Genomic DNA, 15828 nt, shown 5'->3' with positions numbered 1-15828 from the left:
CTACAACAAGGACATTTGCTCCACTATGTTCAGAGCAGCTTTATTCATAATAGGCAGAATTTTGAAACAACCTAGATTTCCCTCAACCGAACAGTGGATACAGAAATTGTGATATAGTTATACAATAGAATACTACTCAGCTATTAAAAATAAGGAAATCATGAAATTTGTAGGCAAATGGGTGGAGTTAGAAAAAGATCATCCTGTGTAAGGTATCCTAGAAACAGAGACATGCATTTTCCTTTCCTTGATTAATGATTGATATGAGAGGGCTCATCCTATTGCAGGTGTCCAGCCCTGGAAAGGTGTTCCTGGGTTGTATAAGAAAGCAAGCTGAGGAAGTGATAAGGAACAAGCTAGTAAGCAACATTTCTCTCTGGCTTACATTTTCATTCCTGTCTTGAGTTTCTTGCTTTGATTTTCTGCCATAACTGTCTCAGTGAGGGACTGTTACCTGGAATTGTAAAATGAGGTAAATAAACTCTTTCTGCTCCAAGTTGGTTTTAGTCAGTATTTTATCTCAGCAACAGAAGGCCAAATTAGGACAGACTGCTGCTCAGGAAAAAAACAAAACAGATACATGAAAAAGTGAGGAGTGATGGCTACCTTCCAAGAAAACTTGGTGGTATTCAGAGGATAATGTATTTGTCAGCTTGTTTTATCCATTTAATAAAACCTGTATTTCCAGACTGACCAAATATATTATAAAAGGGGACTGTAATAGAAGAGTAGTTCTCAAAAATGTAGTTAATAGACTTTCAAAAAAAGTAGAACGTGAGGTGGTTGTTCCTAAGACAGTACCTGAGATGACAGGAAGAACAAGGAAGGCTTCTATCTTGTTTGTAGTGTTCTTTATATAAATTTAGTCCTTTGATTCATGGGTATGCTTACTCCTTGAAAATTTAGTGAGAATTTTCTTAGGGTTTATATATTCCTGTCTAGTAGCTGTTTGAATAATTGTAATGCTGTTTTGCCACCAAATGGAGAGACTTGTTGGAAGAGAAAACAAGTAGTTTGTGGTGCTATGCTACTGTATGTACCGATTGTGAAATTCTGATTAAGCTATAGTAAGATTGACAAAATTAAAATCTTTGAAAACCTTTAAGGATTTTTTAATAAATAGCCATATAAAAATCTATTCTCTTTTGGTATCTGTAAACTTGTAACCACTGGTGAGAATAATTTAATGGCATTTAATAAAAGTGAACATATGTAATTCTATTCTTTGGAAAAGTTTTGCATATGAATAATAAAGGCATGTTTACATTTTCTTAGAATGGTTTGATAAATAAAGGCAAAAATCTGTAAACATTTTCCCCCCCAGGAGTGTAGTAAAATGAACACTGATCATTTTTTTCAATTATTTCTTTTATTTTTGAGATTTAATACATCAATTTCCCCTTTTTCCTTTCTTTAAGCTCTCCCATATATGTTCCTTGCTCTCTTATTTATGGCCTCTTTTTCTCATAAATTGTTAAGTGCATGTACATATATATGCATATACACAGATATATTCCTTAATATAACCTGCTCAGTCTGTATAATATTAACTTGGTCATATGTTTCAGGGCTGACCATTTATATTAGATAACCACTTAATGTGCTCTTCCCTGGGGAAGACTATTTCTCTCACTCTCAGCATTTGTTAGTTGCTTGTAGTTCTTTGTGTAGGCTTGAGGCCTTGTGGTCTTTCTCTTACTTTACTGTTTTGTTATTGTTGTCTTTGCTCATCTCATATTTACTTATGTTGGTGAGCCATTATGTGTATAGCTTCTGACATTACTAGTAAACTCTCTGATTCTTTGGCTTGTATAATCTTTCTGTCTCTTCTTTGTTATTTTCCCTGAAACTTAGGTGCAGGAGTTGTTTTGTAGATATATCTGTTAGGACTGGGCTCCACAATACTTCATTTTGATTGGTTGTGGTTTCCTGTAATGGTCTTTATCTGTTGCAAAGAGAAGTTGTCTTCTTGAAGGGTGAGGACTATAATTATCTGTGGGTATAAGGACAAATATTTAGAATGTAGTTAGGGATTATACTAGTTTTGCAAAATGATGACTTTGTTTTCAAATATTCATGTCTTCAGTAGCCTTGAGTAGTTTATAATTTACATTACCAGACATGCTTTTCTTCTTTGGAGCAGATCTTCAGTCCAAGTAGAGAGTTGTTGGTTACCACCAAGTATTCGTTCCACTACTTTACATTCTGACTTATTTGCATCCATAATGGAATTTAATAGCAAAAATTTGATAAGTCATCATTATGATTATATTTTAGGTTTTTTTTTTAAAAATTACGATGCCATAGAAAAGTATGCAGCAGTAATATTTTCTGCCATTTAGAAATGGTTTAGAAAGCCTTTTATAAGAGGTTAAATTTAAACAACCAAATAAAAGCAATGTTGTGATATTAGGGAATATGATCAAGAAAGAATATGTGAGATTTTTCTAGATCATATATTAATGTTTTGTTTCATAGTATTGTTGAAAGATTCACTTGTGTTATTTAGTTCAATTTACTTTTCTTGGAGACAGTGTCTCCAATCTTGGTTTTCCTGGAACCTCTAGAGATCTGTCTGCTATGCCTCCCTAGTCAGTTTTGTTTAAACTGCATTATACATTTTCATTAGTTAATTTCCCCCAGTCTATTTGCCAGAGTATCACCAAAAATTAAAATAACAGTATACACTCCTCAGTTTTAGAGGCCATAATATCAGGCTTTAAGCTTGTTTCTCAAAGATGTTCTGGAATTGGTTTCTGGGCTTAGTAAATTGCCAAGTTAAAATAGATCTCAGAATCATTACAGATTCCTAAGGAAGTTAATATAGGAGCTGAATGATAATACTTACCATCAAATTTGTATAAGTATTTACTTTAAAAATAATTATAAGGAGCCAGCTGTGGTAGTACACACTTGTAATCCCAGGACTTGGGGAGGCAGAGGCAGACAGACCTCTGTGAGTTCAAGGCCAGCCTGGTCTACAAAATGAGTCCAGGGCAGCCAAGACTACAAAGAAAAACCTGTCTTGAAAAACCAACAACAACAAAAAATAATAATTATACAGAGTTGTTTATAGCCATTTTCATACAAGTATATAATATACTTAGAGCATGTTATTTCTGTAAAGGCATTTCTTTTCTTTTTTAGACTGTTTCAGGTAGCCCAAGCCAGTCTGGAATTCTGTGTAGCCAAAGATGACATTAATTTGTTTTGTTTTGTTTTGTTTGTTTGTGTGTTTTGCCTGTCTCCAAGTGTTAAGATTAATGACATGATCTTCAATGCCTAGCTATGGGTGGTATTGGGGTGGGGCATGTGGTGGTGATAGGGGTCAAACCCAAGGACTTTGAAGCAAGCATTCTCTTGTAAGACCTGGGGTCTCACAGCTCAGGAGTTCAAGATCCTGCCCTTCCCAGAAACTCCCCCAGACCACAACTTATTGCAAAAGCAAGAGGTTTATTAACCATTGCGCAATGGGGTTACCCCTGCTGGTCAGCAAAGAGTGGCACCGGGAGACAAGGGCTTTAGGTTTTTAAAAGAAAAATTGCGGGAAATTTGAAGTTGATGTTTTGGCAATTTAGGATTGGATGAGGAAGCTATAAAGTAAGATAATTGATTAGCCTTAGGTGCTCAAGCTTGGCCAGTCCTGCCAAGTGTGGATGCAGCTGCAATTGAAGGTGGGGGTGGTTAGCTCATCCTTGAAGATTAGGGCTGGCTTTTGGCTGGAGTTCAGGAGCTACTCAGAAGAAGGATTGAGGCCGTCTGGGTTCGTCTGGGTTCGTTGTTGAGAAACACTATCTTGAAGACAAGGGTCTGGTCGTTCTTTTTGCTGAGTGAAAGTCATTGCTTGCTTGCTTTTTTTATATCTGTCCTCACAGATAGGTCACATTCCTCCATTCTCTGGAAAGGTACTAAGAGGCTTTAGCTTAACCTGGACCTAAAACTCAAAACTGTAGGCTTTAGAAGACATATAGGTTACAAAGTTAGTCTAACCCTTTCACTCTACCAGCTGAACTACAACCCCAACCGCTTAAAAGTACTTTAACTTTCCTTTAGACCTGTTTTTTTAGATTGTTTGAATTAAGTAGCCTTTTTTGCGTGTGAAAATTATATAAATTTGAAAGAAAGGTCTTTATTCTAACTGACAGTAAGTTTCTTTTATTTCAGATTCAAACATCCACTTCTTTGCCAGTAACACAGTTTTCACAGAAGATAATCCCTTTTTTGGAAAGGCATTCTGCTACTGAAGAAGGTAAAGTGAAATTGCTTAATAGAATCTTCCGTATTATATATGTATAACTGAAGTAGTTTACATTTTGAGGGATGTTTTCTTCAAATGATCTTTCTATAAAGAATGATTAAAAAGAGAAAAATTAACAATTATTTATATTTATATTTATACATGGGAGTCAATCAGAACTGAGTTACTTAAAGAGGTGATTAAAAGTTGAGTATATATATCTGTTCCAATTGAACAAAAGAAAAATGTTGGGCTTTTTTTTTTAATCCCCCTCCAAGTCTGAGGGAGAAAAATTATGGGAAAATGGCTTGGAAAAGAATGGCAAACAGATTTTTTGGTTCTGTTGCTCTCCTTGTGGAGTTCCTGTCCTCTCCAGATCTTACTGTTGCCCACTTCTTTCATAACATTCCCTGCACTCTGCCCAAAGGTTGCCCAGAAGTCTCAGCATCTACATTGATAGTTTGCAGGGCAGAGCTTTTCAGAGGTCCTCTGTGTCAGGCTCCTGACTTGTTCTCTCTTTTCTCCTTCTTCTGATGTCCATCCTGTTTGCCTTTCTGGATAGGGATTGAGCATTTTATTTTAGCAAGAGTCCTCCCTCTTGATTAGTTTCTTTACAGATTTTAGTAGGTTTATCCTATATTATATGTCTATATGAAAATATCTGGGCACAGGGGTCTTTCCTGAGACTGATACTCCAACCAAGGACCATGAATAGAGATAACCTAAAACCCCTGCACAGATTTAGCCCATGGCAGTTCAGTATTTAAGTGGGTTCCATTGTAATAGAAACAAGGACTGTCTCTGACATGAACTGATTGGCCTGCTTTTTAATCCCTCCCCTGAGGGGGAAGCAGCATTACCAGGCCACAGAAGACAATGCAGCTACTCCTGATGAGACCTACTTGACTAGGATCAGAAGGAAGGAAAAGAAGACCTCCCCTATCAGTGGACTTGGGGAGAGGCATGCATGCAGAGGGTGGAGGAAATGAGGGATTGGGATGGGAGGAGGGAGAGAACCACGGGGGGGAGGGGGAGGATACAAAGTGATTAAAGTGTAATTAATAAAGAATTAAAAAAAGAATAAAAAATAAATATATGAATAAAAAAAAAGAATGGCAAACAAAGGTGAGGTTGAGCATGCAGAGTAAAGTCAGCAATCTTATAAGAATGTGTTGACCGTGTTTAAGTGGAAGGTATCATTTCCAAGAATATTTGGGCAGCACAAATTGGCCTTGATTTGGAAGTAAAAAAGAACACAAAGTTGGCGGTAGGGTTGGAAGAGAAGTGTCAGTGGATCTAGAAAGAGTTTGGGAAGAGACAGTGAATATGATCAGAACACATTGTCTGAAATCCTCAATTAATATTTGTTAAATAATTGAAAATATTTACATATTTTTAAAAAAGAATGCCTTTCCTGAAGAGGGAGACAGCAATACAAAGGTAATTTCCTATGTGCATTTTGGCATCCTTATGAAAGGAAGTTAATGCTTTAATTTCAGAGCTGCCTCTCTGTTGTTCATAAACTAATCACGAAGTGAATCTTTATGCAGGATTCTGTCATTGGGAATGATCTGTTCTCCAGTTACACAGAAAATGGCAGGCATCGGCAGTGTTTCTAAACATTTTTGCTTAGATTCTTTACAATGATAAAATTTAAAAATATTTTAATGTTACATTTGTAGTGGAATCACTTTGACAAGAATAAATTCTAATTTTAATCCCACGGATCACTAACAGAAATCATTATTAAGTTTGAGGTTTAAAAAAGGTGAAAGTTTGTAGATGCCTAATTTATAATGTAGTATTTGAAGAAGTTTAAGATGGTAAGGTTTTTTTAATCTAATCTCTTTTTTTAAAGAGGAAATCATGTTTTAATATCTAAATTTACATATAAAACTTATTTTTAAAATCCCACTGTCAAGTGCCTGTTTGTTTTTTCATGGCAATGTTGAAAATTGTTTCTACACTTTCAAGACTCTAGAGAAGACTAAATATTAGAGAAAATACCATGTTCTCTTGATTTTTGGCAAAATGTGTATGTGGTGAGCAGAGATCTAGTGTGACTTCATCTGATCGGGACAGTGTTAGCTTTTTAGGGATTTAATGCACTGCAGTGTGCCTGGAACTTCCTTTACTAGTTTCTTTTTAGATACTATGCTTTCCGTGAAAGTTTCTGTTATATAGTGTTTCGGTCTTATCCATCCACCACTACTCGTTTCAGCTCACCCTAAGACTCGGCACTGTTTCTCTCTAACTTAGGTCCCTTTTTCATCGTTAATAATAACCCAGAGTCCAGATAGTGCAACATGTATGCACGTGAGTGTATGGCTAGCCTCTGAGACATGAGCAACTTGGCAGAGTCTCATCCTTAAAGAATGAATTTCTCTTTTTAGCAGCCATTTCCAGCAGTGTAACTAAGTAGTTTAATATTTTTTACAGTTTTGGGTCCCAAACCTTTAATATTAAGTCTGGGGGAACATGGCAGTCTGCTCTGCTGGTATCTTTTAAGTTAAAGGTCATTGTAGGACACGATGGAAAGGGCTTTAAGTATGATACCTCCTAACCTTCCAAAGAAAACAAGTTATCAGCATCTAACAGTAGTCCTTTCCTAAATTCTTATTAACCCATGCCTGCAGGGAAAGTTGAAAGAATGTCACCATACCTGCACTGTATTTGCACATAGGCAATTGCAGTTTTAAACGAAGTTCTGTTAACACTAGCCAGCGACAGCAAGCATGTTAGTTTATTGCTTTCAGTGTTCATAATGTACACAATCACTCATACTGTTTTCTACTATAAAAACTTCTTGTTCAACTTTTAAATAGACTAATCATTATTTTAAAGCTGACATATTTGAGTCAGGAGAGATAGCTCAGTGGTTAAGAGTTCATTCTGTGCTTACATGGGATTGTAGTTAAGTTCCTAGCCACCCACACTGGGCTGTTGCCTACTGCCTCTTGCTCAAGCTCCAGAGACTCTACTGTTCTTCTTTGGACGCTGTGGATACCTGTATTCACGTAGCTGCACAGAGATATACATATAATTAAAAATAAAAATGAATCTTAATTGATTTTAAGCTAAAGATAAAATATTTTCTATTTTCCATATTTTTAATCCTTTGCAATGTTATTTTTTTAAAAGTAATTTTTGTTTTCTTTCCCTTAGCTTTGTGTTCAACTTTAATATAGACCCATAGCATTTTAATGCTCACATTTATTTCAGAAAATTATAAAAATGTTAAATATATATAATTTCTATTGTTGACTTAAACAAAATATTTTATGAAATTTAGACTCAGAGGAGGAATATTTTGATGCACCATGTAGTCCCTTGGAAGAGCATCCTCAAATTCTATGTAGAGCTAAAAGTACTCGACACAAAAAATTGCTAAAGGAAAATCATTCAATGAATTTAACTGAACTTAGGATGCGATTTGAAGTAGCAGAGGTATGTAGTATGATTACATAAATGTGCTTATGTGAATTGTCACTTACACTTTATACAATTTACTTATATAATCTAATCTATATTTGTTTTTTTTTTAAGATTGTCTTTCTTAAGAATTAGTGTTTAAGTGGTATATTGTGGGCAGTTTTTCCAATAAATATTTTTTGGTGAGATTATACACTGTAAGAATGCATTGTATGTGGGGGGGGGGAATGTAAAATCAGTAGTAAATTTAAATTCTTAACATACCACATATACATCTTGTGTATTTATAAATTGTTATCACATACTTATTTGCTTTGCCTTTCTTCTACAGGTTTTGATTCAGTTTTACCAACTTTTGGGAAACTGTGAACTACCTGTGCTGGAAATGGGTGTTTTAGGATTGGGAACAGAAGTTGAGATTAGAACATTTGATTTGAAAGCAAATGCTTTTTTGAAAGAATGCTGGTTAAAATGTCCAGAATACTTAGGTAAGACTATTAAAACATATAAGTTACTTTCATAATTTGATTACCTGCTGTAGAATTTTCTATTCTTCAGACTTTGAATCCATATGTTTATATTTTTAAATAGTCTGAAAAAATAAAACCGTTACATTTAAATTTATGTTAGTCTATTTTCTTTCTTAATACATTTCTAATTAAAATTTAATTCCATCACTTACACTTTGTCTTTCTCCTCCAGCCCCTCCCATCTCCCTTCCGTTCACTTCTTTCCTCACACCCTCTATACTCAAATCAGTAGCACCTGTCTTTCTTGGAATGTTTGTATTTGCATGTATACACATGTACATAGATAAAATCTTCTGGGTCTGTTTTCATTGTAAATGTATGGCTTCAGGGATTGACCACTTTTGTTGAATAACCAGTCTGGGAGATCATTCCTGGGAGAGGTTAATTCTACTACTTTCCTCTGTCATTTTTGTGTAGGGGTGGGACCCTGTGAAATTTTGCCTTTTCTACATTAGCATGTCTACTGACATTGCCATTGTTCCAGTTCTGTTTATGGAGCCATTTCTAGAGTTTCACAGCAGAGTTTCTGGTTCTTACAATCTTGCGGTTCCCTCTTCCATGAATTTCCCTGAGCTATAGATGCAAGAATTGTCAGGTCTTTGTACAGTGGTTTTCTATAACGGTCTTCATTTGCTATAAAGAGAGTTTCTTTAGTGAGGAATTGTATCTGCACCTAAACCTGGATATTTGAGGCTCGTAACCACAGAGAGAACATCATTTATCTCTCTGGATCTGAATTACCTCATTGAATACAGTCTTTTCTAATTTTATCCACTTGACCTGCAAATCCCATGATTCACTTATTGGCTTCCCCAACAGTGTGATAAATTGCTGAACTTATTCACAGTATTGTCACCCGAAATTAATTATTTACTTCAGATTTAAACATTTGTGTTAAACTGTTTATGTGTTTAGACACATATATAAAAGTGAGTTTCTCCAGTGGTATCATCATAAACATGGATTTAGTGTTCTGAATATCTGCAGTCCTTCACCCCTTCTACTGTGGTACTTGGTTTGTGATCGTCTCCCTATCTTCCATGCTTTACCCTTTTGTTGCATGTAAAATTTGAACAATACAGCGAACATTCATTTAAGGTTAGCTTCTTTTAGCAATCTATGTTTAGATTTTATCCTTATTCTTTCATGGCTTGATAGCTAGCTACTGGTGGTCAGTAAATCATATTTCTCTGTCTAGGAACATTGGTTACCAATCCACTCACTTCATGAAGCACACCTTGATTTCTTCCAAGTTTTGGCAATTAGAGGAAAGATGCTTTAAATATCAATATGAAAATTATGGTGTAGACCTATGCTACTCCTTTCTTTAGGTGAATACTAAGGTGCATAATGGTGAATTAAATGTTCAGTACTAACTTTTGTCATGGACCTCCAAACTCTTCTAGTGGTAATAGCACTTTTCATTTCTGCTGGTAACAAGTACTAATGCTTACTGTTCTCTCCTTTCAGCATTTTGTTAGTGTCTGGACTTGAGTCCTTTTAATAGGTAGATAATTGCAGTTTGAATTTCTCTGTAACATATACTGTGAAAATTCCTTTCATCTGCCAATTTGTCATAGCTTCTGTGGGGAGTGATAGCTGCTAAATCTGTTGGCTCTTTTAAAAATCATATGTCAAATTAGTAGTTTAACCTGAAAGTAGGTCAGAGGATATGCATTTGTATGGTTTTGCACTCTCTGCTTGTTCTACAGCCTGTGGGAACTTGCGTGTGGTGGACTGTGTCACATTTCTCTCTCAGTCTCCCAAACTTGAATTTGTTGGATTGTCACAGTTATTTCTTGGTTACAAAAAACCTGAATGTGGTGTATTGTATTACAGTTACCTCTTAGTCACACAAACCTGAGTGTGGTAGACTGTGTTAACAGTTATCTCTTGATCACACAAAAATCATCTATTGAAAATATTGACCTTTATTTTCTCTTTTCTTGCCCCCCCAAATGTATATCTCTTATATATATTTAATATATAGTAAATATACATATTTACTATTGGAAAGAGAAATAAACCAACCGAATAGTGTTCTCTAGTAATCCATAAGTATTATAGTCATTGTTATTGTTAATTTTTATGTTTATGCTTACGTTTGTGTTCCCAAAAGCAGAGCATAAGTAAATACTTGGAAACTGTAGCTATTATTAGTGTACCTACTCCTACAACAGTTTGCTCTTATTTTCTGAGAAGGAGTGGGTAGCAGAGTTGTTTTGTGAAAAGTAAATAAACTGGCAAAAAAACTTTTCAAAAAGTTGGTAAACATGTAAATGAAGTGTGGATCTTCTTAAGGGCTGAAACTGTAGTTAATAATACCTGAAATAGGGCTGGTTCTTGTACTCACAAGCTGAAGGACTACGTGCGCATTGTTTTGTTTTTCTCTGCAAGCATAGGGTTATTAATTTGTACTTCTTTATTCCAGTCTCTAGATATTGATTTTTAGCATCCGTAAGTAATTTGATTGTGGTAGTTTTAAAGGCTCTACAGATACCTCTTCTCTAACAATTCTCATGGAATGTTTAGTTTTTAACAGAATCAGCAACATAATTGCTATATACTGCTTTATACTGATTTTTATTTAGTATATGAAAAATTAACACTTCATTGATTTGTCTCAACAGCTAGCATTTTGAGAAATACTGTTTTCTTTCAAGGCATTGTTATGACTCAATACTAGAATTCTTCATTCTCTGTCATGGCCCTAAAAGTTACATTGGTTCTTCTCTCTTTTCTTTTCTTTTTTTTTTTTTAACCACATTCTTTTTTTTTTTTGCTTCAGTTTTTGTTTTGTTTTTATAATTTTTTATTTTTTTATTATTAGTTACATTTTATTAACTCTGTATCCCAGCTGTATCCCGCTCCCTCGTTACCTCCCAAACCCTCCCTGCCTCACTCATCTCCTCCCTGCCCCTTTCCAAGTCCACTGATGGGGGGGACCTCCTCCCCTTTCATCTGACCCTGTTTTATCAGGTATCTTCAGGACTGGCTGCAAAGTCCTCCTCTGTGGCCTAGCAGGACTGCTCCTCCCTTGGGGGTGGGGGAGGTCAAAGAGCCTGCCATTGAGTTCCTGTCAGAGATAGTCCCTGTTCCCCTTACTATAATTGGTTACTGAGCTACCACGGGCTTCATCCGAGCAGAGGTTCTAGGTTATATCCATACATGGTCCTTGGTGGAGTGTCAGTCTCAGAAAAGACCCCTGTGCCCAGATATATTTGGTCCTTGTGGAGCTCCTATCCTCTTCGCGTCATACTAACTCCCCTTCTTTCATATGATTCCCTGTACTCTGCTGAAGGTTTGGTTATGAGTCTTAGTATCTGCTTTGATACACTGCCAGGTAGAGTCTTTCAGGGGCCCTCTGCTGTAGGCTCCTGTCCTGTTACTTGTTTTCTTCTACATCCAATGCACCTCCCATTTGTCTTTCTAAGTGAGGATTGATCATCTTACCCTGGGTCCTCTTTCTTGTTTATCTTCTTTAGATGTATAGATTTCATTATGTTTATCATATTTTATAGGACTATATCAGTGAGTATATGTGTGTCTTTCTCTTTCTGGGATACCTCACTCAGAATGATCCTTTGCCTGCAAATTTCATGATTTCCTCATTTTTGATTGCTGAGTAGTATTCCATTGTGTAAAAATACCACAATTTCTGTATCCATTCCTCTGTTGAGGGACATCTGGGTTGTTTCCAGGTTCTGGTTATTACAAATAAAGCTGCTACAAACATGGTTGAGCAAATGTTCTTGTTGTGTACTTAAGCAAATTTTGGGTATATGCCTAGGAGTAGTATAGCTGGACCTTAAGGAGGCACTATTCCTAGTTGTCTGAGAAAGTGCCTGATTGGCTCTTCTTTAACAGCTTGCTTGTTTTTGTTACTGGCTTGAATAGGCTTAGGAAGGTTTGAGGCTTTAGTGTTAAGTACAAAGAAAGAGCACATTGTATGGCAATATGCCTTTTTTTGAGTTTAAAAAACAAAGAAGAAACTGTAGGAAAATAATTTTCGATCATAATTACTAATGCCTTTATTTAGCTTCAGGTAATTTTTTACTAAGATATAAGTTTTAAATTATTTTTAGATGAAAACAAGAAACCAGTTTATCTGATCACAACCCTGGATAACACAATGGAAGATTTGTTAATACTGGAATTCATTAAGGTAAGCAGTTCTTATTTCACCTGATGGGCAGGTAGATGTGCTATTGAAATCCAAAATTTAGTGTGTTTAATCCTTACTCTTAACATAACCTCACCAGTTCCTCAAAGGGTCTTTTTGTTTTATCATTATTGTCATGTAATCTTGCTTTACAAATATTTCATACAGCAAAGTAAGTACCCTATGTTCTAAGAACAAACGACCTCTAGTTTGACTTTTCCTAGCAGAGAACTGAAAAATAACTATTTAGAGTTGATGAAATTTTTTATTGCACATGGTACAAGAATATGAATTCATTTCATTTCTACCATTTTCTGCCTTTTAAGTATCAGTGACTACATTTCATTTATATTGACTTATAATATCTGTTTTAAAATTTTATGAAGCATCTGTATGTACTGTGGTTGACTTGTGAATTACTCTTTGTTTTAATTCGGCATTGTGAATGCTTTAATAATTACTTTGTAATTAGAATTATGCCAAGAGAATTTTACCATACTTAAAACCATTTTTTGCTTCCATGATTGGTGCTTTTTAAATATTTTTATTGTTATATTTATGTCAGGTTTTAGAATATACAAAAATCTAAAGAAAATTAATAAAGCAATTCTATTTCATATGTATTAAATGGCTTACTGTTCATACAGGATTGCCATTATCAGGAACAACATTATCAGTATGCAGACCATAATATATGTACATAAATCACTAAGTATATAAAATTGTATCTACCTCATTTATAATGATTTTATGTATAGTATGCAAATCTTGAAAATTTTTCACCTATCATGGAATTATCGACATAAAATGTCTTCCTAACATGTTCTAATATATACAATTTTTCTCTGTGGATAGGCTGAAAAAAATGCACCAAATTTGAAAAGTACCTATAAGAATGTTTTACAGCTTATTAAGGTATGAGTATATCATTTATTTTAAAATTAGATATGTATTTTTTATCTAGATATCTTACCAATAATTATTTTATAATTTGAATTAAAAGATCCCTGAAGATAAAGCTGAGTATTTTAAATCATGTGCTTTATACCACAAAGCATAGTGTACTTTAAAAACCATCAAGTCAATTTTTTATTTGCCTATTACTAAAATCAGTTTTGTTCTGTAGGTGAATTTTTCCTCTGTGGATATTCATTTACATACTGAAGCACTCCTCAATACCATGAATTATCTTAACAACACCCTTCCACAATTAGGAGAACAATCCACCTCTGCATCTGTTGCAGGGACTGAGGACAAAGGAGATATCATTAAAAAACTTGGTATATTTCTTTAAATTTTAAGTTTTTTGTTGTTTTTTTCACCAATAGGAATAGTAATTTCAGGGTCTGGTGTTGCTTTTAATTAGACAGATATCTAAAATGATTATAGACCAGGTTAATTTTAGAAAACACTGATAGAGTAACCTGAAAAGGTGTTTATTATGCAATATATTTGAGTGGAGAATTAAATAAGAGATATTTAATTTAGATTAAAGTTTGTATGTGGCATTATTTTAGATTAGAAAAAATGTAACTGACAACATTTGAGTATTAGCATGTCAGTTTTTAATCAGAGTAAAGGTTAAGATTTGTGATGCCCTAATACCTAAAACTTCTTGAGTATAATAGTAATGCTGAACAGCCTTTAACTTGGAAAACCTTTGAACTTTTGAATTAGAGATGCTCTGCCTAATGCATGTAGAACAGTGAGTGCCCGTGCCTTCGGTAATGCAGTTGTCTCAGAGAGGCATAGTTCTTGGGAGAGTTTCTTATTTTCAAATGAGACCAGTCTTTGGCCTGACTTTTTTTGTATTCATTAGATAATTCTTAGAGTTCTTAATTCATTAGGGGATATTTTATCTTTGCTTATAGTTATAGGGTGTTTCTTCAGCCTAATACAAAAGGCATTCTAGCAGTTTTCATTTGGGGGGCTAAACCTGCCCAGAGAATCAAAAGTTGACCTCGTTTAAAAGAAACATCCTTGTGCTGTAGGCAGTTCATAGCATGTGCTCACAAAACGTAGGAGGAAGACTCGTGGGCTCTGCAGTCAAGTGAAGCGGTTTCCATCCCAGCTTCGCTTCTTTCTGACCTTGGACGTGTAATTTACCTCTTTAAACTTTTTTTTTTTTTTTTTTGTCTGCGACAAGGGGCTAATAAACGTTATGATTATTTGTGGTGATATTTTAGCTGCCTTCTAAGTGTAGTGTGGTAATTACTAAAACTTTCCTTGTGTTGTTACAATGTGATTTTTGTTTTGTAGCTTTAAAGCTACCCACGAATGAAGATATTATTACCTTGCAGCTTTTGGCAGAATTATCTTGTTTACGGATTTTTATTCAGGATCAGAAACAAAACATTTCTGAAATAAAGATTGAAGGTAATAACATTTCATAAAAATTTAAAATTAAAGGTAATAACATCTCATAAAAATTTAAAATTATCAAATTGATAAAGAAAGAGCAAGTATTCATTTTTTATTCCCTTAGGGCTTGATTCTGAGATGATTATGAAGCCTTTAGTCACTGAAACAAATGCGAAGCTAAGGAATATAGTTGTGTTAGATTCTGATAAAATGGCTGTATACAAAAAGGTGAGTTTTGTTTTTATTAAGTACTAATGTATCATTAAATATGTAATGTTGATAGCAATTAGATAGGGATTGTCATGTATTATTGGTGAGTCTTATGCACAATGGGGTTTAGAACCAGGCCCAGTTGATTTATTAGCTTTGAGATTTAATATTTGTGTGATCTTTTCAGTTATATAATTAAGTTTTTTATTTATAAAATTAAGATTATGATTTTTTTTTCCTAAATAAATAATGTTCCTGGAACAAAGAGGCTTTTTGGGTGGTTGGGGGAGGAGAGTTGCTAATAAGGAAGTGCTTTCTTCTTTAAATGCCCTAAACTACCTATTTCAGATAATGAGATCAGAAGGTGCGGAATATTGCAAGTGTATTTTCGTGGATGCTCACCAGTTAAAATAAATAGATGTTAAAATAAATGAATCCTTTGATTTTGATGAAAATGACTAGTTACTTTGTTAGTAATTGTTGAACAATAAGGAATGTGCTGAAGTTATGACAAATTACTACACTGTAAGATCAGGAAAACCTGAAGTATTCTTTGAGTCAGGAAGTGAATTCGACAGGAAGAAAGGAAATTTTGTACATGACTGGACGTAGTTGCTTAGTATATTTTAATTTTTTTTCTGTATTTTCTATTTTATGTGTATGAGTGTTTTGCTTGCATGTATGTATATAATGCACACATATTAATAGTGTGTCTTAATATGCATGATGGATTTGTATTGCATGTATTTCTTGTGCTGACGGGTCCAGAAGAGGGTGTTGACTACCTGAAAATGAAGTTACAGATAGTTATGGGCTGCTGTGTGGGTGCTGGGAACTGAACCCAGGTCCTCTGGAAGAGCAGTGAGTGCTCTTTACTGCTGAGCCAATCCTCCAGT

The 15828-nt window shown here is 34.7% G+C and overlaps 1 protein-coding gene across 3 annotated transcripts in view; it reads left to right on the top strand.

Moving 5' to 3' along the window:
* Vps13a (vacuolar protein sorting 13 homolog A) overlaps window positions 1-15828 on the top strand; it is a 185885-nt gene that overhangs the window by 68775 nt on the left and 101282 nt on the right. For all 3 annotated transcript variants that reach the window (XM_060387172.1, XM_060387175.1, XM_060387176.1), the window contains exons 24-31: window positions 4165-4249; window positions 7530-7684; window positions 8001-8157; window positions 12285-12364; window positions 13217-13276; window positions 13488-13641; window positions 14621-14737; window positions 14847-14950. In XM_060387172.1, coding sequence (XP_060243155.1) covers window positions 4165-4249; window positions 7530-7684; window positions 8001-8157; window positions 12285-12364; window positions 13217-13276; window positions 13488-13641; window positions 14621-14737; window positions 14847-14950 — 912 coding nt within the window. The remainder of the gene's footprint in view (window positions 1-4164; window positions 4250-7529; window positions 7685-8000; window positions 8158-12284; window positions 12365-13216; window positions 13277-13487; window positions 13642-14620; window positions 14738-14846; window positions 14951-15828) is intronic.

This window comes from Meriones unguiculatus, chromosome 1 (genome assembly GCF_030254825.1).
Source record: "Meriones unguiculatus strain TT.TT164.6M chromosome 1, Bangor_MerUng_6.1, whole genome shotgun sequence".
NCBI classification, from domain to species: domain Eukaryota; kingdom Metazoa; phylum Chordata; class Mammalia; order Rodentia; family Muridae; genus Meriones; species Meriones unguiculatus.
This window is presented reverse-complemented; position numbering and strand designations above follow the sequence as displayed.